This window comes from Podarcis muralis, chromosome 6, assembly GCF_964188315.1.
Source record: "Podarcis muralis chromosome 6, rPodMur119.hap1.1, whole genome shotgun sequence".
Taxonomy (NCBI): domain Eukaryota; kingdom Metazoa; phylum Chordata; class Lepidosauria; order Squamata; family Lacertidae; genus Podarcis; species Podarcis muralis.
This window is the reverse complement of record NC_135660.1, coordinates 100,804,724-100,826,151: the sequence shown is the minus strand read 5'-3', so window position 1 is coordinate 100,826,151 and position 21,428 is coordinate 100,804,724. Positions and strand designations below refer to the sequence as shown.

Genomic DNA, 21,428 nt, shown 5'->3' with positions numbered 1-21,428 from the left:
CACCTAGCGGTTGTAAAAGACAATTGAACTTTGTCAGATAACACTGACACTTACGGACTTTGTCAGATAACACAGACAGTGAGCGTCCTGAATGCAGAACTGCCATCATTGCAAGAGAGCTACGATGTTTTAACATCAATATTGCAGCGCTTCAAGAAACTCGAAGAGCAGGCAAGGGACAACTAAAGGAAGAAAAAGGAGGCTACACATTCTTCTGGAAAGGTCTATCTGAACAAGAACATCAAATACATGGGGTAGGCTTCGCCATCAAAAACGACCCTGTGAAGCTCCTGTCAGAAGTTCCTACCGGCATTAATGAGAGACTCTCAACCCTTCGAATAAAGGTCACCAAAAACCAAAAGGCTACTATTCTAAGTACTTATGCACCAACACTGGATGCCGATGAAGACATTAAAGAAAAATTTTACTCTCAGCTGGATACCATCCTATCAGAGACGCCTAAGGAAGAAAAAATTATCCTCCTGGGTGATTTTAATGCAAGAGTTGGGTGAAATTTTGATCTGTGGCTTGGGACTATTGGGTAAGAAGGAGTTGGCAAGAGCAACCAGAACAGAATCTTACTTTTGACGATATGTGCAGCATACAACCTTGTTATTACCAACACACTCTTTCGACAGAAAAATAAATTTATAACTTCATGGAGGAATCCTCGGTCAAACCACTGGCACCTCTTAGACTATGTTATTGTCCGTGCTAAAGATCGCCGTGATGTGCTCCTTACCAGAGCTATGACAAGCGCCAACGACTGCTGGACAGATCACTGATTAATACGCTCCACGATGGCTATCAAGATTATACTAAGGCGCAAAATGAACACTCAAGCCCTTCAAGATCCCATTAAGCGGGATTGCTTCCAAATGATTCTTAAGGACCTTCTGCTTTCAGGTCCTGATAACATCAAGGAACACTGGACCAAGCTAAAAACATCCATTATTGCAACCTGTGAACAAACTATTAGATACCAAACCAAGAAACACCAGGACTGGTTTGATGAGAATGACAGTGAGATTGAACGCATGATTGACAAGAAAAGGAAGGCCTTTTAGATCTGGCAAAGAGATAGAAACTATGCCACTAAGAAAAAAACCTATGCCAACGCTAAGGCTGAGGTTCAAAGATGAACCAGAGAACTGAAAAACACCTGGTGGATAAAAAAAGCTCAAGAGATCCAGCACTTAGCCGACACTCATGATGCACAGTTTCTTTACTGGCATAATCCACAATTAACCACAACAGTAAGTAATTTAAGGATTATCCAAATATACAACCAAGAGTTACAAATATCATTTTTTTCACATGAACCAGCTCCCTGTTTAGTGTATTTGATTGTTTAGGTCAGGGGTCCTCAAACTTTTTCAGCAGGGGGCTGGTTCACTGTCCCTCAGACCTTGTGGGGGGCTGGACTATATTTGGGGGGGGGAATGAACCACCACGGGGGGGGGGGAGAGAGAGCTGGAGTTGGGAGCCCCCATGGCCACAGTCCCCGCTGGGGGAGGAGGACCCAAGTGCTACCGCCGCTGCCTCGCCGGCCACGACAAGGGCACAGGCAAGGGGGCGCGCAAAATCGACTAAAAATATGTCCATAAATAAAAATATTATTGCAGGAGCTGCCGGCCAAACTTTGAGGCGGGCACAGCAGCAGCAACAACAGAGCCACTCGGAATGGAAAGGGAGCTGGAGGAGACTGCGGGAGGAGCACGCACGCGGCCCGGACAGAGAGACAGAGAGAGGAGGTGGCCGTTGCCGAGCAGAAGCCAACCCTTCCCGCCCTCTCGGCATCCCGACAAGGAGGGCAAGTTGAGGTTGGGCGCAGCGTGTAATGTGAGGGAAGCCGAGAGGGCACACGTCTCTCGGAGGAGGGGGGAGTGTGTGTGTGCATGTGTACATGGTGGAGGAAGCCAGCCCAGCGCCAGGCTTCAGAGGTTCCTTTCATCGAATGAGGAGGTTGCTGCCGCCGCAGCTACTGACACTGCAACCCACGAAGGCAGTGGCTGGCAGCTGTCCTGGGCTTGGCTCAGCGCAGCCTCTGCTCTCGTTGCCTGCCTGCCAGCCACTCTCTACGCTGCCTGCCACCAGTACTTACCTACCACTGGTGGAGCAATATTAGCACAATTGGTAAGAAGTGAGCAGTGGGAGCATTGCAGGTGATTATAATGTAAAGTTATCATTGTGGAACAAATCAGTATGGCATTGTTTGTATGCTTCATTTAGGTCTATCTGTGTATTGTTTTACAACTGAATTATATTTTAAAAAACTATCAACTCACATCAAAATGTCATTTTCATTGCTGAAACCTTTTATTAAGAAATACCATATTTTTCGCTCTATAACACGCACCTGACCATAACACGCACATCGTTTTTAGAGGAGGAAAACAAGGAAAAAAATTCTGAATGAAACAGTGGATGTATCATTTTTGTGCTTCATGCTGTGGCCACAGACATGTGATCTGATGGTGAATTTGGGGTAGCTCAATGCAAAGATCCTGAGGATCCATGTGGATCCATGCTTTTTAACCACATTTTTGCACCATTGCAGCCCCAGGCAACAGTGGGTGTGTGATTTTTGGGGGGCAGGCTGCTATGTGATCTGATGGTGAATTTGGGGTGGCCCAATGCAAAGATCCTGAGGATCCATGTGGATCCATGCTTTTTAACCACGTTTTTGCACCATTGCAGCCCCAGGCAACAGTGGGTGTGTGATTTTTGGGGGGCAGGCTGCTATGTGATCTGATGGTGAATTTGGGGTGGCCCAATGCAAAGATCCTGAGGATCCATGTGGATCCATGCTTTGTAACTACATTTTAAGTGGGGAGTGAAGGAAAAACACAGAAGGGACAAGAGAGCGGTGTGCAGAGAAGCAGCTGGCTAAGAAAGCAGGAGTGGGATTTTACGGGAGGGAGGAAAGAAAGGCAAAAGTTTCCACAAACCGAAGCCAGCTTTCTCTCTCCTCCTGCATGTTTTCTGGCTGCCTGCGAGCAGCACAGAGAGGAATTAGAAGGAAAGACCTCTGCTTTCCCCTCTGCTTGCCTGGAGGGGAGGGGATTTGCCTGCTCTTTGTTCCGTTTGAGCAAACACAGCAACGAAACAGAGGAGGGTGGGCAGTAAGACCCTGAGGCAGAATGCAGGAAAGCAACCACTTCCTCTTTTCAGATTTCCCTCTCCGACACAACGCACAATTGATTTTTGCTGATTTTTGTTCCTGCGCTCCCCTAATCGGCTCCAGGGACCACCCCCCCCCCCACATTCGCTCCATAACACGCACAGACATTTCCCTTTCCTTTTTAGGAGAAAAAATCTGCGTGTAATAGAGAGAAAAATACGGTAATAAATTAAATATTGGATTTTCTGTGAAAGAATTCATTACAAGGTGAAGTGCAGGAGGAATTCAATGGGGGTTGGAGGAGAGGCGGAAAGAAAAGCTAATTTGTCTGTGGCTAGGGGGCTAATTTGTCTGTGGACGGTTCTGCCAGGGGTGATAAAAGATCACCTAGCTACAGCTCTGCCTGCAATGCAGGAATCTCAACTAAAGCATCCCTGACAGATGGCCATCCAACCTCTGATTAAAAACCTTCAAGGAAGGAGAGTCCACCACCTCCAGAGTGAGTCCGTTCCACTGCGGAAGAGCTCTTACTATCAGAAAGTTCTTCCTGATGTTTAGTCGGAATCTCCTTTCTTATAAATAGTTCCTTTATTTACAAATATACAGAAGAGCATAAATACAGGAAGAGACATTACCAAAAGAATGAACGTGGAAGGCACAACAGCCAGTTTGTAGCAAAGTTGCACCATCACGGATTATTATTTTGTTGGGAACAAACCTGGATGAAGGAATCATTAAATGTAGTGTAGGCGTAGCTCTACAATAACAGAAGAAGAGTATCTGCAGGATGAGGTCAGTGGCCCATCTAGTCCAGCCTCCTGTTCTCACAGCGGCCCCTGCAAGCAGGACCAGAGCACAAGAATGAACACTCTCCCCTCCTGCAGTTTCTTTCTACAGTGGTACCTCGCAAGACGAATGCCTCGCAAGACAAAAAACTTGCTAGACGAAAGGTTTTTCCGTTTGCGAGTTGCCTCGCAAGACGAATTTCCCTATGGGCTTGCTTCACAAGACGAAAACGTCTCGCGACTTTGTTTCCTTTGTCTAAATAATAATTCGCAAGACGAAAAATTCGCTAGACGACAAAACTTGCGGAACGAATTAATTTCGTCTTGCGGGGCACCACTGTACTGAGTATTGAACAATTAAATTATTTGTTTTACTTTATTAATTCATTTTGGTCTTATCATTTTTTAATATGGATTTTTATACCTTGGAGATTATTATTTTTAAACTGAATGTCAGGACTGGTCGTTGTCCTCTTCAGATCACCACAGAAACGCTTCTTGTTCTTTTATAAAACTTTTTATTGCGTATTAACAAAACCTTCTTATAAACAGTTCTTAACTATTCTTCCTCAGAGTCCCTTCTTTCAGATACCTTCTGAGCTCTGCTTCTCCATGACCAGCCACTCTCCAAATGGCGAAGGCGCCTTTCCCTTCGCTTTCCCGCTCTTTTTTCTAACCTCCTGGCTAGAGCTGGCTTGTATCTCCCCTCCTCCGAATCTGAGCTAGAACTGAACCCTGGCCTCTCCTGGGAACAGCCGGTCCCTCCCTCTTGTTCCTCTTGCTCCCTTCTATTAGATTCACTGCTCTCCTCCCCCCCTTGGGGAATGCTTTCTCCCTCTGATAAACTGAAAACCTCTAACTCTTCCCTGACACTGAAGATGTTAACTATTTTAATAAATATATGACAACACTTCAGTCCCAGGTATATTTACTAAAGAGTAAACTCCACTGACGCAGGTGGCGCTGTGGGTTAAAGCCTCAGCACCTAGGACTTGCCGATCGAAACGTCGGCGGTTCGAACCCCTGCGGCGGGGTGCGCTCCCGTCGTTCGGTCCCAGCACCTGCCAACCTAGCAGTTCGAAAGCACCTTCGGGTGCAAGTAGATAAATAGGGACCGCTTACTAGCGGGAAGGTAAACGGTGTTCCGTGTGCTGCGCTGGCTTGCCAGAGCAGCGATGTCACGCTGGCCACGTGACCCGGAAGTGTCTGCGGACAGCACTGGCTCCCGGCCTCTTGAGTGAGATGAGCGCACAACCCTAGAGTCTGGCAAGACTGGACCGTACGGGCAGGGGTACCTTTACCTTTAAACTCCACTGAATTTAACATAGCTGCACCTTCGCTTGCTTTCTTATATCCAACATCCCTGAATGATTTGCTTGCTTCTGCTATGTTAAAATGTTTACTAGATTTTATATAAAATAGATGAGAGAAACATTTTCACATAAATAAAACTGTGGATTTTGCACCTTGTGTACAATTTTATCCTTTTCAGTTGGTGGCACGCAAACGGTTGAGAGTTCCACCCCCACCCCCCAAAAAACCTACCTGACTTAAGAATCCTCCTGTGATTTATTCTGACAGCTACCATATATGAATTGGCCTTTAAAAGGACCATGTCAAATATAAGCAAGATGCTAAAGATAGAACAAAAATAGTGGAACATTGCCAGCACGCCATCCTGCTTGCACACCATGCAACATCCGCAGCATTGGTATTACAAAGAACACAAAGCTGCAGAGGAAAAGCCAAGTGTATTACTGTAATCAGAACTTTACTTATTTTAGGAAGTCATGTTTTTTCACCCATATTACATTCCAAAAGAACTAAGAAGTTTTATGCAAAGCCTTTCTTTGAATATAGTAAGTCTCCTTTATAATTTGCATTTATCCACCTGGATAGCATATGTCTGAAATGGAAATCCCAACATACCCTGCTCAAAGGAAACAAATAATATTTTGGACTCGCTTATGCTGTACATCTGCTACAGATACCACTGTAAAAAAGTCTAGCATTCCCCTGGTGATATAATATCATTTATCACTGTCATATTTATGTCTCCACAAGGAACAATATTTCCAATTTATTAAGTTACCTGGAAAACTTGGATTTATGTAACATTCAAGATGTTTGTAGAGAAAACAAGTTGTTTTTATAGGGAAAAGATAGAAAACTGAAACATTTTCAGAACTTTAATGGAGGGGCGTGATACACATTGGCCTTGTACAGATAATGATAAACAACGGTTTACTGTTACAAGAATGAGGTGCAGTGAGCTTTGGTTTCCCGTGCTTGCCCTATCCCCACTCTGAAATGGCTAAAGCTCTTGCTTCTGTTTTTTAATTCAGAATTTTTAATTGATCTGAACTATGTTCAGTTTTCAAACCATTGTTTATGAATTGGCATGTTTCATCTAACCTTCGTTAAGATTAACCATAGTTTAGGGTTCAGGTGCTATGCTAAACTGTGGTTAAGCTTCTCTGTATCTCCTCATGGCTGTGCCAGAGAAGGGGAGGGGAGAGGAGCTGTCAGGGACTGACTGGATGAAGAAGAGTGGTGGGAGCCACCAGCCCAAGGAGGGCTCCTAAGATGACACCTTAGAGACCGGAGCCTGGTGGTGGGACACTGAGGAGCACTCAGCAGAAGGGACAATCTGGGAGCTGATAGAAGCAGGAGAGCTAAGTGATCAAGGGGATCAGGAGAAGGAGGGCCTTGCAAAGACAGGATTAGAAGCTGAGAGTCACAGCATGCGCAGAGACAGTCCCAGTTCTGCTGACTGCCCTCCCCCCCCCCCCGGCTCTGCTTGAGGAGGAGCCCACGCCCTTGATGCAGCCTTTGTCTGCTTGGTAGGATGAGTGGTTAGAGGAGAAGGGTGGGCCTAGAGCTTAGTTTCAGCAACACCTTCATTAAGATGCTGGACATTGCTGTATCGTTGTTTCTCTGCTAATAAAAAGCTAATTGCATTCCATATCTTCTGTGTGTGTGCCCTGCCCTGAGGATGTCCTGGCTCATTGATAGCTCCTTGACAGCAGCATTGTTTATCACTATTAATGTTTATCACTATTAATGTTTCCACCTAATGTTTAGGTGGAATCTTCTTTCTTGTAGTTTGGATCCATTGCTCCAGAGAAGCGGACACGGAGCAATGGATCCAAACTACAAGAAAGAAGATTCCACCTAAACATTAGGAAGAACTTCCTGACAGTAAGAGCTGTTCGACAGTGGAATTTGCTGCCAAGGAGTGTGGTGGAGTCTCCTTCTTTGGAGGTCTTTAAGCAGAGGCTTGACAACCATATGTCAGGAGTGCTCTGATGGTGTTTCCTGCTTGGCAGGGGGTTGGACTCGATGGCCCTTGTGGTCTCTTCCAACTCTATGATTCTATGATTCTATGATTCTATTATGCAGTGATGACCCGGATTTTTTCTAGGCACAGAAAAAAGCTATTCTTTTTTCTGATTTCTATGCGTATGGCATACTGAAGATACAGGGTGCTCATAAATACTGGAAGTAACAAGGTAACTAAAATATATTTACTTTCTTTTAATTTACCAACTTCAATATTTTGCTTTCCCCCACCCACACTCTATTTTAACAGAAGTGGATGAAATATCCAGGCATAGTACCCCTTCCAGAGTGGATAAGGTCGGAAACCTAGAGGTAAATTTTTCCATTTTCCATTTTTATTTTTAATGCTGGCCATCTTTAAAGTTTTTCTTCTTCTTTAAAAAACCCTCTTTTGATGAAATTTTGAGGGGAGGAATCCTGTAAGATTTCCGGAGGATGGTTGTAGTGGTTTGCCCACAAGACCAGTCTTTTTAGTTTGGGTTGGGGGAAAATTGTGTAATCTTCCCAGTATTTTATACGGAAGAGGTCTGAAAACAGAAAACAGGAGAGAGGTGCCCCCAGTAAGAAACCTGCCAAATTTCAGACAAATAGGTCAAAGGATTTTTGTACAAGGTGTCTTAAAGTTGTTCTGGGGGTAGAACAACCAAAAGAAATTCGCTTGCTTCCCTGTGGTTTTTGTTTGTGGGCACACATTCAGCCAGACAGAGGAGATTTATGCTGAACAGGATTTTGTAAGAATATATTGCTCCAGTAAGATGACCCTTGTTGTTGTTGTTTAGTCATGTCCGACTCTTCGTGACCCCATGGACCAGAGCACGCCAGGCACTTCTGTCTTCCACTGCCTCCCGCAGTTTGGTCAAACTCATGCTGGTAGCTTCGTGAAGACTATCCAACCATCTCGTCCTCTGTCGTCCCCTTCTCCTTGTGCCCTCCATCTTTCCCAACATCAGGGTCTTTTCCAGGAAGTCTTCTCTTCTCATGAGGTGGCCAAAGTATTGGAGCTTCAGCTTCAGGATCTGTCCTTCCAGTGAGCACTCAGGGCTGATTTCCTTAAGAATGGAGAGGTTTGATCTTCTTGCCATCCATGGGACTCTCAAGAGTCTCCTCCAGCACCATAATTCAAAAGCATCAATTCTTCGGCGATCAGCCTTCTTTACGGTCCAGCTCTCACTTCCATACATCACTACTGGGAAAACCATAGCTTTTACTATACGGACCTTTGTTGGCAAGGTGATGTCTCTACTTTTTAAGATGCTGTCTAGGTTTGTCATTGCTTTTCTCCCAAGAAGCAGGAGTCTTTTAATTTCGTGGCTGCTGTCACCATCTGCAGTGATCATGGAGCCCAAGAAAGTAAAATCTCTCACTGCCTCCATTTCTTCCCCTTCTATTTGCCAGGAGGTGATGGGCCCAGTGGCCATGATCTTCGTTTTTTTGATGTTGAGCTTCAGACCATATTTTGCGCTCTCCTCTTTCACTCTCATTAAAAGGTTCTTTAATTCCTCCTCACTTTCTGCCATCAAGGTTGTGTCATCTGCATATCTGAGGTTGTTGATATTTCTTCCGGCAATCTTAATTCCAGCTTGGGATTCATCCAGCCCAGCCTTTCACATGATGTATTCTGCATATAAATTAAATAAGCAGGGAGACAAAATACAGCCTTGTCGTACTCCTTTCCCCGTTTTGAACCAATCAGTTGCTCCATATCCAGTTCTAACTGTAGCTTCTTGTCCCACATAGAGATTTCTCAGGAGACAGATGAGGTGATCAGGCACTCCCATTTCTTTAAGAACTTGCCATAGTTTGCTGTGGTCAACACAGTCAAAGGCTTTTGCATAGTCAATTAGGCAGAAGTAGATGTCTTTCTGGAACTCTCTAGCTTTCTCCATAATCCAGCGCATGTTTGCAATTTGGTCTCTGGTTCCTCTGCCTCTTCTAAATCCAGCTTGCACTTCTGGGAGTTCTCTGTCCACATATTGCTTGAGCCTTCCTTGTAGAATTTTAAGCATAACCTTGCTAGCGTGTGAAATGAGTGCAATTGTGCGGTAGTTGGAGCATTCATTGGCACTGCCCTTCTTTGGGATTGGGATATAGACTGATCTTCTCCAATCCTCTGGCCACTGCTGAGTTTTCCAAACTTGCTGGCATATTGAGTGTAGCACCTTCACAGCATCATCTTTTAAAATTTTAAATAGTTCAGCTGGAATACCATCACTTCCACTGGCCATGTTATTTGTAGTGCTTTCTAAGGCCCATTTGACTTCACTCTCCAGGATGTCTGGCTCAAGGTCAGCAACCACACTACCTGGGGTGTACGAGCCATCCCTATCTTTCTGGTATAATTCCTCTGTGTATTCTTGCCACCTCTTCTTGATGTCTTCTGCTTCTGTTTAGGTCCTTACCACTTTTGTCCTTTATTATGGTAATTTTTGTACAAAATGTTCCTTTCATATCTCCAATTTTCTCGAACAGATCTCTGGTTCTTCCCATTCTGTTGTTTTCCTCTATTTCTTTGCACTGCTCGTTTAAGAAGGCCTTCTTGTCTCTCCTTGCTATTTTTTTGAAATCTGCATTCAATTTCCTGTATCTTTAACTATCTCCTTCGCATTTTGCTTGCCTTCTCTCCCCCGCTATTTGTAAGGCCTCGTTGGACAGCCACTTTGCTTTCTTGCATTTCCTTTTCATTGGGATGGTTTTCGTTGCTGCCTCCTGTATAATGTTGCGAGCCTCCATCCATTTGTATTAGATAGAGCAGGAATGTCCAACAGGTCGATCGTGATCTACCGGTCGATTGTGGGGTGTCCGTGGTCTATCCTGGGACCCCAATCCCCTCCCCCCAAAAAGCACAATAACGTTGGCTTATCCTCCCCCCCAAAATGATCAACAACTGCCAGATTTTTAATAGTGGGAGTAGATTGCAGTGTCTTGGAAGCTGGACACCCGAGATAGAGTAACCATCTATCATTTGAAGATGCCTTCAATTTCTCCCCACAAGGTGGGTAGGGATATGGAGTCAAAGTCTATAAAGGTGGCATTATACAGAGGTTGTATTACTAGAGGAATATTTCTTAATCAAATGACGTAATACGAAACATTAATCAATGGTAGATCGCCTTTCCCTAAACCCAGCTTTTTCGTCTGCTAGAATGTTCTCTTGTTCCAGTCAATCCAAGAGTTTCCTGTGTTTTTTTGCATAGAGCTTGCTAACGGTGTTAAATAGACAAATTGCTCTGTAGTTTGCCGGATTGTTTTTTTAACCCTTTTTCGAAAATGGAAACTATGACTGCCAAACCCCAATCTGAGGAAGCCTGTCCATACCAACAGATGCAAGTAAAGAGAGAGGCCAGTACAGGAGCCTAGAAGTCCAAATTGCTTTTAATAGCTTTTTATATTTTAGTGGTGGTTCTTAAATGACAGGGAGGCTGATGTGTGTCCCTGCATCCTTGGGTGGTAGGCAGTGTTTTGCTTTTTGCATTTATTCCTACAAATAATGAAAATGGCCACACTGATCTTGTGGCCTAACCAGTATCTTGTGCCTGCTCTGCTGCTGGTCTCAGGCTTTCGCATAACCCAGGGGCTCTGTGATCCTTATGAGCCGCAGAAAATGCAGATGGCAGCAATTCCTCTTGCCCCCATAGTCTATCTTAAGTTCTCATTTCTGATCCCAGCTCTCATCTGGGAAGTAACCAAACTACTCCCTGCAAAGGTACTAAGTCCACAGGACTGCAACACTCTCTTGCCCTGACATTCCTGGGACAACCAGCAATCTGTATAGTCAACCACATAACAACACCATTCTCGAAGTAAAAACAAGTCAAATAGCACCGCGCCTTTGTCCTTGTTTCAGCCCTCTGATGTCATCCCTTCAGTTAACCTGCTGCACTTCTGCAGCTGGTTTTAGAAAGTCCTTGGGCTAGCCAGGACTGCCCACACAGCTCTTGGAGCTGCCTCCTCCAAGCTACAGGTGTGAAGAGTCAATGATTCAGCAGCAGCAGGCAAGGAGCGGCTCCCCCTAATTCTGCAACAAGTCTAGCCAGCAAGGACTCACACAAAAATACAGGGGAAGGATAAGTAAGAAAAGTTATAAAAAGCCTCTCTCAGGAGCTAAGGGATGATCTAACTTAAGATTGTTAACAACAGTGGTGCAGTTGTATAGAAGTAATAATAATAGTGATAAAAAATAAAAATGTGACTAAAATGTATTGGTCAGTGCTTTACTGCTTACAACAGGGTGCTCTTGCTTTCACAGTAATAGCACTGGAGTCGAGTAACAGGTAAGTGCATGTGAAATTAACTAACCTGACTGCTTTGTCTCTGTTCTTCAACTGCATCTGCAATTGCTTGAGCAATCCTTTCCTGATCTTTGTTTCTCTCTGCTTGCCATAGTTCCTTTTCTTCTACATGGAGTTTTTTCATGTTTTCTCTTTCTGCTTTTACTGCTGTTACAATGGCAGCTTCCAGCTCTTCTTTTTCAATCTTCAAATCATATAAAGGGAAATTAAAAATAGTTTTATCTATTTATTCAGCACACACACAGATACACAATGTTGCATAGGATTCCTAAGTCTAGGCACCAACAATAAATATTCTCCCAACCTTTCTTCTAGCCAGAAGGAAAGGCGAGAATCTCCCTCACTGGTGGCAAAGCTTGAAGACTTTTAGAGGTAGAACTGACCATCTGACTCCAACAAAGCTTGTCCGCCCACCAGCTAACCACAGTCAGCGTCACTCTCCCTCAGCCAGACTGTTGTTCCTCCTCTACAGAGGCTGGGAGCACTGGCCCTAGCACGGGGACTGAGAGAGAATACAATCCCGATAGACATACTGGCTCAATCAGCCCTTCTGAAGAGAGAGAGAAAAATGCATGCCCAGAGCACAAGGAATGCCAGAATTTACAGACTAAGGCTGTGACACTCATGCCTAGCTCTCACCTTTCAATGGCAGGGTGTCCCAAATTTTTGGATGCACACCTTGGGCTGTGCATGGACCCCTCAATCCAATTTGGGGCTTTATTTAGCAATTTAGATCAGCCCCAGGATGATCTGAACCCAACTGGATCCCAGGATTCGGACTGTGATCTGGAAATGCAATTATTAGGAAACTGCATTGACTTGCATTGAGAAACCAAAACAACTAACTTTCTTGTTTTTAGAAGATTAACTCGCAAAATTTGGACACAACTCTCAATTTAATCTTAAGTCACTGATTCGGTTTTTGGGCTGGGCCAGGAGGAAAAAATAACTAGCAATTCCAAATTTCAGACATTGTTCACCTTCTACTCAATGGTTCTCACTTCTGAGTAGATATGCACAGGACTGTGCAGTTTAATTTTTTTTAATTACTTTATACTCATGCCAACAATATTCCATATAGAATAACCATAAAACAGTTCAAAAGGTGATTTCATCAATTCTTTCTGCAAGCCGAGGTACCTTTGCAGAGGCTGCCAAAGCTTCCTTATTGCTTTCCCTCTCGCTCTCCATGCATTTTCCCAGCATGTTCTGCAAATACAATACAAAGTAAAGCATATTAAAGTGTAAAAATACAAGTGCTTAGTTTGTTATTAAATTCATTATTTTATAATAACTGGGCATTTCCTTTGTAAACTTTATATTGACTTTTAAAACTTATTATACATAATACCAAGTGAATACCAAGTTATGAAGGAGCATAAACCTAGACTGGATTAAGACTGCATTACTGCAATGTACTCTGTGTGGCGTTTCTTTCGCATTTGACCTGGAAGCTGCAGTTAAGTGAAGAATGCTGCAGCAAGACTGCTGACAGGAATGAGAGCCTGTCAACATAGAATACCTGTGCTCAGAGATCTGCACTGTTTGCCGATTTGCTACCAGGCCAAGTTCAAGGTGCTACTATTAGTATATAAAGCCCTCAACAACTTGGGACCACCTTACCTACGAGACCGCTTCGATCGGCAGAATTGGCATTACTACAGGTGCCACATAATACTGGTTCCACATTTGTAAGCACCTGCAATATGGAACTCCCTGCCTATTAAGATTAAACGGCAGCTGAGAAGAGCAGGCGCCTTTGCTCTGCTGTTTCCTGTGCCTGCTAAAAACATTCTTGCTTAATAATAATAATAATAATAATAATAATAATAATAATAATATTTATTATTATTATTATTATTATTATTATTATTATTATTATTATTATTACCCTGCACTTCCCGGTCAGAAAACCGGGCTCAGGGCGGCTAACAACAAATTTAAAAAACTTAATTGTAGAAGCAGCATAAAATACAGTATAAAAACATGAGTAACAATAAAATTCATTTTTTTTAATAAATTTTTATTGAGTTTTCACATTTTATATAGACAGCACAAACACACAAAGACAAAAACAAACATGTATAATTTCAAATCCTTACTTTCTTAACCACTTTCCCTGACTTCCCCTCATCTCCCCGTCATGCATCCCAGTTCCAATAGTTAGCTCAGCAAGTTCTTATCTCTCATCCTTATAATATTATTATCTTAATCTTATCTCTCATCCTTATAATATTATTATCATTTTTTAACTTGGTTCTTCTTAATTAGCCAAATTTAACTTATACACAACTATTATAAACATTACATCCTTTTCTAAGGTCGACCCAGATTCCCTTCCACAAATTTCCCCTTTTCATATTAATTATTTATCATAATAACTAAACACAAAAAAGCATAAAAGTTCTTAAAGTTCTGCTCTCATCCCCCCCTTTCCCGGTTTCAGTCCCATCCCAAAAGAAAGGAATAATTGTCCACAATAATTGTCCAGTTCTTAGCCTGGATTTCTCACATCCGAGGCCTTCAAGTCTCTGTCAGTCCCTCTCTGCCGATTTTGTTGGTAGCCCTTTGTGTTGGTCAGCAGGTCTCGAAGGAGCTCTATCTCTGTAAAATCGAAGTTTCTTCCAACCAGTCCTCCATGTTCAAAAGTGGAGCCCCAATCATATTTCTTGCTTCTTTTCAACCCAAATATTCCAAATGTCCCAGAGGCTCCCTCTTTCGTCTTAAGCAGATTTGTAATCCATAAATCTTCCGATCTCCCCATAAGGAGATCACTCCATTCTTCATTCTTAGCTTCCATTCAAATTTTCATAACCCACTTCTTACTTTCCTTGTATTCCACAATTATAGGCTTCTGGTTGGTCATTTCCACTTCCGCTCCTTCTTCCCTCTCCTCAATTTCTGACGATATCTCTTCTGATTCGGCTGCAGAATTTTTTCCAGTCAAATCCTTAACACAGTCAACAGAATTGCTTACTTTAGAATTCAAGGTCGCAATCCTTCTAGCCATAGCTGTACTCTGGTCTTGTAATTTTCCCACGAGAAAAAACATTTTTTCAAGCTCGGCCTGTAATTTTCCATCTGCAGCCATTGTAATGCCTCAGAATTCCCCCTAGAGGGATTCTTGTTACTTAATAATCCTTTTCCAACAATCCGTTACCTTGTTATTTATTTCTTCTTTGTTTCCAACAACTTAAGTTTAAATGTAGCACACTTAATCCACAAAAATAGTAAATAGCAAGTCTTTCTACCTTTGACAACTCTTTTGACAGCTCCTCCACAGCTGTCAAACTCCTTATGTCTCCTCGACAGGCTCACTCGCAGGACGCTCCCGGGATCCGGGGGGGTTACACAGCAACTTCTAAAATTCAGCACTTATCCTCCAGCACAAAACTTCTTATGCCAATCGTGAAATTAATATCTTTTATCTCACAAGGAGAGGAATGGTCTCTCCACCTTAGTTATCCGATTCTTGCTTTAGGTCATCTGCAGGAAGGGGGGTGCGGACTTCCTTTTAGCACATCCCCCGGTCGTACCGAATTCAAAGGGAATTTTTTTTTTTAAATCCCAATTCCGTTCTACTCACGGGTTGATTCTTTTCCAGTCCGAATTTTCAAGGAAAAAAGTCAGCGCTCTCCGGCCATGGCTCGCGGCTTCACTCCACTGAAGTAGCGGTTTACTCACAGCACCACGCCACTCTCCGTACCCTCTCCGAAGCCTTTAAAAAGGCTCTTTGTGGGTCAGGGGGCGCTTAAGGTGCCCGCTGAGTCACCAAGTCCGCAGGCTTCAGTGCCTGCGGTTTCTAAGGGTCCCCGCGTCGCCGCCGCGGCAGGACCCGTCTCCAGCAGAGCCGATTCCCTCCGGAGCTCGGAGGGAATCCGCCATTAGCCGATCGCGCTAACCCGGAAGTCGAGTAACAATAAAATTCAAAGTTCAAAAATCAATTTGGGGAAAATCCATCTAATAAGCATTAGATAGTCACCAGGGCTAGCTGGCTGAATTAGTCCTACTTGGGCCAGCGAGGAGACATGGGGAGAATTAGCTGTGGGGTCCCAGAGCGGGTAATCTTCATAAAAAGGGGAGGGGGGAGGAAGGGGAATAAAAGATCAGGCTGAATTCAAATTAAAGGCCAGACAGAATAGCTCTGTCTTACAGGCCCGATGGAAGGAGGTTAAATCCTGACAAGCCTACCCAGATGCTTAGAAGGTTGAAATAATTTTATTCTGTTTTAGTATTTTACCTTTTGTATGTTTTAAAGTAGCGTTGTTATTTTTTGTGATTTTATTATCTTATCTTTTTGTAAGCTGCTTTGAGGTTGTTGTTGTTTTTTACAATCAAGAGGTGTATAATTTTTACTCAATAAACAACTAAATCAAATAACCCTACCCTCTAAGGTCCCATTTCCCCTGATTTGCAGTCATCAGCCCTAAGGAGAGGTGCAAGGCATGAACTTTGTTCTAGATCCTAGAGCTTTGATGTGGCCACAGAGCACAATTTTCAGTCCCAAAGAGGACTGAGGAGCACAGTAAATGTTGGCAAGAGGGAAATGCCTAAGGTGAAAAGCCTAGCCTATGGCTTTTGTTTTTTAATTTTATTTTATTTCAGGGTTAAAAAACAAACAAACCCAAAGGATCCCCCCAGTAAGATCAGCTAAATAAATATAACCTTTTAAACCCTCTGTCTTCTCCTCTCCCACTCAACAGAAAAAAACAAAATAAAAGGGTAGGGTGGCATAGCCTAGCCTATGGGGAGGTTTTCCATTCCTGAAGGGGTGTTGTTAACACTCCAGGAGCGTTCTTATTGACTGGGTGCACTGCCCACATGATCCGAGCATTTTATTCCTTTGATCTGTGCTCTGTGGGGGCTGAGCTCTCTCTGAAGAGCAGTCTGTCTGAGAATGTGAGCAAGGTCGTTTCGTTTTTTGTTAAGAGGCAGAAAGCTGCAAACATGCAGCTAGATTCTGTAGGTTTTTCTTTTCTGTTTTGAATGCTTCTAAATAAAGAGTTTTAGATTAGAAGCACTGGTGTCGAGCTGAGTTATTGAGGACACCACGTCGACACAGACAAGCCATTTTACGCGGCGTGTGAACTATGCTATTACCCAGCAACTGGAGAGAGTGGCAGCGCGCGGAGTGGAAGCGTGTGGGCACCATTGGAAGTTTGTTGGAATGGCAATAAATCAAATTTATTGCAGGGCCGTTGCAGCAGACTCAGTGGGTCAATAGATATACGACCCAACAAACTTTAACAAAGGGTCTTAGTGAAGAAAGGAAGATCTGGAGGGCGGAGAGATAGGACTTGAAATAAGAGATAAAATAGTGGACAGAAAGTGTAAAATGCTAGGATTGCTTAAAAAACCCTTTTGAGAAAAATGCATTTCCTCAGCCCATTTTATGCAGAGGAGTCTTCCACCCCAAACAAAAGATTGCCTGCACCCCAAAACCACCAAATAAATGTTATTTGTTCTCAGCACTATGTACCTCAAATGACACTCTACTACCACCAAGCTTCTAAGCAGGGGTTGCCAATATTTTTGGACTTGCATGTTAATTGCAAATTGGAGAAATTATTGTGGGCAAAATGCGCTGAAACACCACAATCAAACACACATCAGAACCTATTCTATTGCCTGCCACAGGGTGCTTCTCTCAAGGCCAATTTCACCGGGGGGTGGGGGGTGGGCACCAGGTAAGGTTTCTATGGGTACCTGCAGGAAATCGTTGACCCCTGGGTTTTAAAAGCTTTAAAGTTTGTATATACAATGTACCTTATATTTTTGTGATTGCTGCAGCAAAGATTCTTCTGTTTTTTCTTCTAACACTTTGTGCTCTTTGTCCAACATATCAAGCAACCTTTGATGCTATAAAAGAAGAGGATCATATGCTATGACTCTGCAACTGCATTAGTGGCAAATGAGAGCTGGTAAAAGGAACAGGTTGTTACAGATAATATATAACACATGTAGACACATATATAGGTTCTGTGTGTGTACTGAGCAGCAGTAAAGGGAAATTGCAGGTTATATGAAATTATACTGATACCTTGTCATCTGCTGTGTGTGCACAACTTCATTTTTATGTAGTACATAGAAACAAGATCAGTGACTCCACTAGCATACGCAGTAAAAATGGTGACAATTCACTTGTAATGTTAGTAAGTATTTAAAATATGGATTCTAAAAAGACATTTCAATTTAGTTTGTGCTTATTTTTACCACTGTTTATTCCAATAATTTATATCCCACCTATTATCAGAAACTATATTTTTCCATTCACAATTTTAAAAATGATAACTGAAGCTAGCATAAATGATATATGGAGCTGCTTTTTATAAAATATTGTATATGTAATTAAAAACACACCGGAACTAAAAAGTATTTACTGTTTGATGGGCAATGATGGGGCCAAATGGCTTTCCCTGAGGAAAAGTGCAGTGTGTGTATCTAATTTTCATGACAAATGGTGAGGAAGGGGATCTCTTCCCCTAACTTTCACTGTGCATGCGTATCACTTTCTCCCAGCCTGGCTCCGATATCAAGTGAGCTAAAGCAAAAGTGCAAGGGCATGGGGAGATAAAGACAAGATGGGCATTGTTCAGTTCCCCTCATCCATATGCCCCTTCTACAGTAAAAATTAAACATCCCCCGCCCTTGATCTGCAAACAGTGGATACAAGAACATCCATTTGTGCCTCCTAAGCCTGTCCCTAGAGAGCCAGAACAGATGTTGCCAGAGCCAACAAATATGTGAAAATAGTTGCTCACAAGTCTACTTGTGAGCAAGTGCAACATCTCTTTTAGGTTCACATGGGGATATGACAGCAGCTGCTACTGTGCTAAGAAAAACTGCACAATCTATTAATATAAAAATAATAAAACTTGAAGTTTTTTCTAATCACTGATGTAGCTTCTACAATCTTCCATGTGGCCATGCTTTCAAGTGTAAATTTTAAAAGACAAAAGCAAAGGGGGATGTTTTTCAAAGTAATATCTGCAATGGCTCTGAATATGGATATCAAAGATGACAAAAAACAGTTAGTTCTAAAATGCACACAGGTGTGTCCCTTTCCCATTAAACAATAAGGGTGGCCCAAGAGGTTTTAAAGATTATTGACTAGGGGCCACCAGGTGGCGCGTTGGAAGATGGCCGACAATAACATCTCTCTGACCCATATGAGGTACTAAGGGGCTGCTAAGGGAAGTATGCAGCCTTCCTAAGCTCCCCCAGGATGTGGGGGAGCACTGTCCTGCCAGCGGTGTTCACAATGCACCCCCTGATACGAGTGATGGGGGTGCCGAACACTTGGCACAGGCCCTCGGTGAAGTCAGATCTTCCTGACGCCGATTCCAATTAGCGCGTGCTGGTTGCTTCAGCTTGGAATTATAATTGGAAACATATGATTGGAAACGAAGCTGAAAGCACATACATCAAGTAAAGCTCGACAATAAGACTGCTGATTAATGGATCTCTGCGACCAGGAGTGACGGACGGATAAGTAAATCTTCTGATGAATTACCACAAGGACTGTATGTTTGGAACGAAGGGGGGGTGGAGGAAAAAACTCTTTTTTTTCTCTGCATGATGTGACATTAATAACCATTCACCCCAGATAGAAACAAGATTGTTGCGTTTTTATGAATCATAGGCAAGATTTTAAGAACTATGTGGGATGGATTAAAACAGGAAAGAAGACTGGAGAATGGTGAGAAAAGAGGAAAATTCTTATGGCGCAGTTAAAATATGGCGTCTCGCTAAGACAGGCTTGTCGGAGGAAGAAGGACTGGGGGAGGAGAATCAGGACTGTTCGAATGAGAAGGAATGTTGGAATGCAAGTTTGACCTGACAGAGCCCCCAGACTCATTTGATCTGATTTATTTGAAAAATAAAGGACAGATCGGAGACTAATCTTGTGTATGGAAGTGTTGTACAGAGGCTGTCCCTGACCGATATGATTTTTGGAAGAGTACAAAAATCCACATAGAATGCCAGCTTTCAACCTGCTTGTGAAAATCATCAGAGATCGCAAAGAAAGGAATTTATGATAACAACAAGAAGAGAAAGGAAGTAATAAAGGACTATCCGGATCAAACTGGACAGAACTGTCTAATGAAAGCAGTAAGATAAGTCATGTGTTTTGGACTTGAGTGGAGCTTGATGTATGGGTACCCCCAACAAAATTTAAAATTTGGCTGTATAATTTGGAATTAATGTGATATGATAATGTGATGTGATTGGCCTGTTAATAAAAATTATTTTTTAAAAAAATAAAGATTATTGACTATGTTGTTCAGTATAAAGCATGTAAAATTAACTGAAGAGATTTACAGACCATCTTCAAGAACAGGTTTTGCTCAGAAATTTGGATAAAGGCCTGAATAAATCACCATAACTGTTTGCAATGCTTTTGCCCCTCTGGCTTTCAAGACATCTTCCCTGGCCTTGATCTCTAAAAGCAGGATCCTCTACCAACACACTTAAAAAAACCTTAACATCTGTAGGGAGAAATTAAGGAGTTTTAAGTAAAATATTTTGGGAAACTGTTTGGTATGTACAGACAGGAAACATTTGCTAAAATAATTTCAGTCAGTTCCTACAGAACGTTTGTGTAGTGGGTGGAATGGGGAGGAATTAGACACATAAGCTCAACTGGGTTTGGAAAACAGATTTAGAAAAGTATTTCTTGAAACTTATCAATACCTATCTGAATGAAGACCTCAGCTTAGTGTCAATTGCAATACAGTTGCTATATTTCTGTTATTTTGCTACACCGAGTTTGGGAAATGCAGTTCATCTACATACCTGAATATTTTATTTAGGAGTTTCTCTTTGTTCTCACTATGATATTAACAAAGACAGTATCTCTGACACAGCAGTTTGTGAAGTTTCAATCCTAAAAATGTGGTTATTTTGTTCAGGAAGCTTACGATGTTTACACATCAATGGTTTCCCTGACAAACTAATAAATTAATGAGAAATGGAGACAGGACAATTGTACCTTATATTGTGCCAGTTATTTATTTTACACACTTTTGGCTGTGTAATTGGCCCTTATTAGGAAAAGGGTCCAGGAGACGGAAATGCTTTCTCCAGGCCTCTGCTACCTAGGAATCCAGAACCATCAACCACCAAACGTATGTATGCATTAAATAAAAGTACTGTATTTTTTGCTCCATAAGATGCACCTGACCATAAGACGCACCTAGTTTTTAGAGGAGGAAAACAAGAAAAAATATATATTCTGAACGAAACAGTGGATGTATGATTTTTGCGGTTCATGCTGTGGCCACAGACATGATATGTGATTTGACGGTGACTTTGGGGTAGCCCAATGCAAAAATCCTGAGAATCCATTTGGATCCGTGCTTTGTAACCATGTTTTTGCACCATTGCGGCCCCACAAAACAGTGGGTGCGTGATTTTTTTAGTGCAGGCTGTAGCCATGGACATGCTATGTGATCTGATGGTGAATTTTGGGTGACCCAATGCAAAAATCCTGAGGATCCATGTGCTTTTACCTCCTCCCTCCCAGGCTGCCTCCTTTATCTCTACAGTCCCTTATCTCCCTCCTGATCGCTTGCTGATCAGCTGCTCAGCTGCTTCCTTTCAACACCCCCTTCCCTCTTGTTTGCATTAGTGTCTTTTCCTTAGCTGGAGCAGTTTTTTGCTCCTCCTTTTCTTCTAATTTCTCTCCTCATTGTTTTAGTATTCCTGTCTCCTTTCCTTTACCTCCCCCCTCCCAGGCAGCCTTCTTTATCGCTAGCATCCCTTATCTCCCTCCTGAATGCTTGCCGATCAGCTGCTCAGCGGCTTTGTTTCAACACCCCCTTCCCTCTTTCTAAAAATAAAAAAAGCACAATCTGCTTTTTGCCCATGGGCAATTTGGCTCCAGGG

At 42.7% G+C, this 21,428-nt stretch overlaps 1 protein-coding gene across 18 annotated transcripts in view; it reads right to left on the bottom strand.

Annotated features, from left to right (window-relative positions):
- CCDC91 (coiled-coil domain containing 91) overlaps positions 1–21,428 on the bottom strand; it is a 143,253-nt gene that overhangs the window by 30,011 nt on the left and 91,814 nt on the right. For 11 of the 18 annotated variants that reach the window (XM_077930843.1, XM_077930844.1, XM_077930848.1 and 8 more), the window contains 3 exons: positions 17,307–17,399; positions 12,681–12,749; positions 11,548–11,733 (listed from right to left, as the gene is read on the bottom strand). In XM_077930843.1, the coding sequence (XP_077786969.1) occupies positions 11,548–11,733; positions 12,681–12,749; positions 17,307–17,399 (348 nt within the window). The remainder of the gene's footprint in view (positions 1–11,547; positions 11,734–12,680; positions 12,750–17,306; positions 17,400–21,428) is intronic. The other 7 variants (XM_077930839.1, XM_077930837.1, XM_077930851.1 and 4 more) reach the window with 3 other exon arrangements.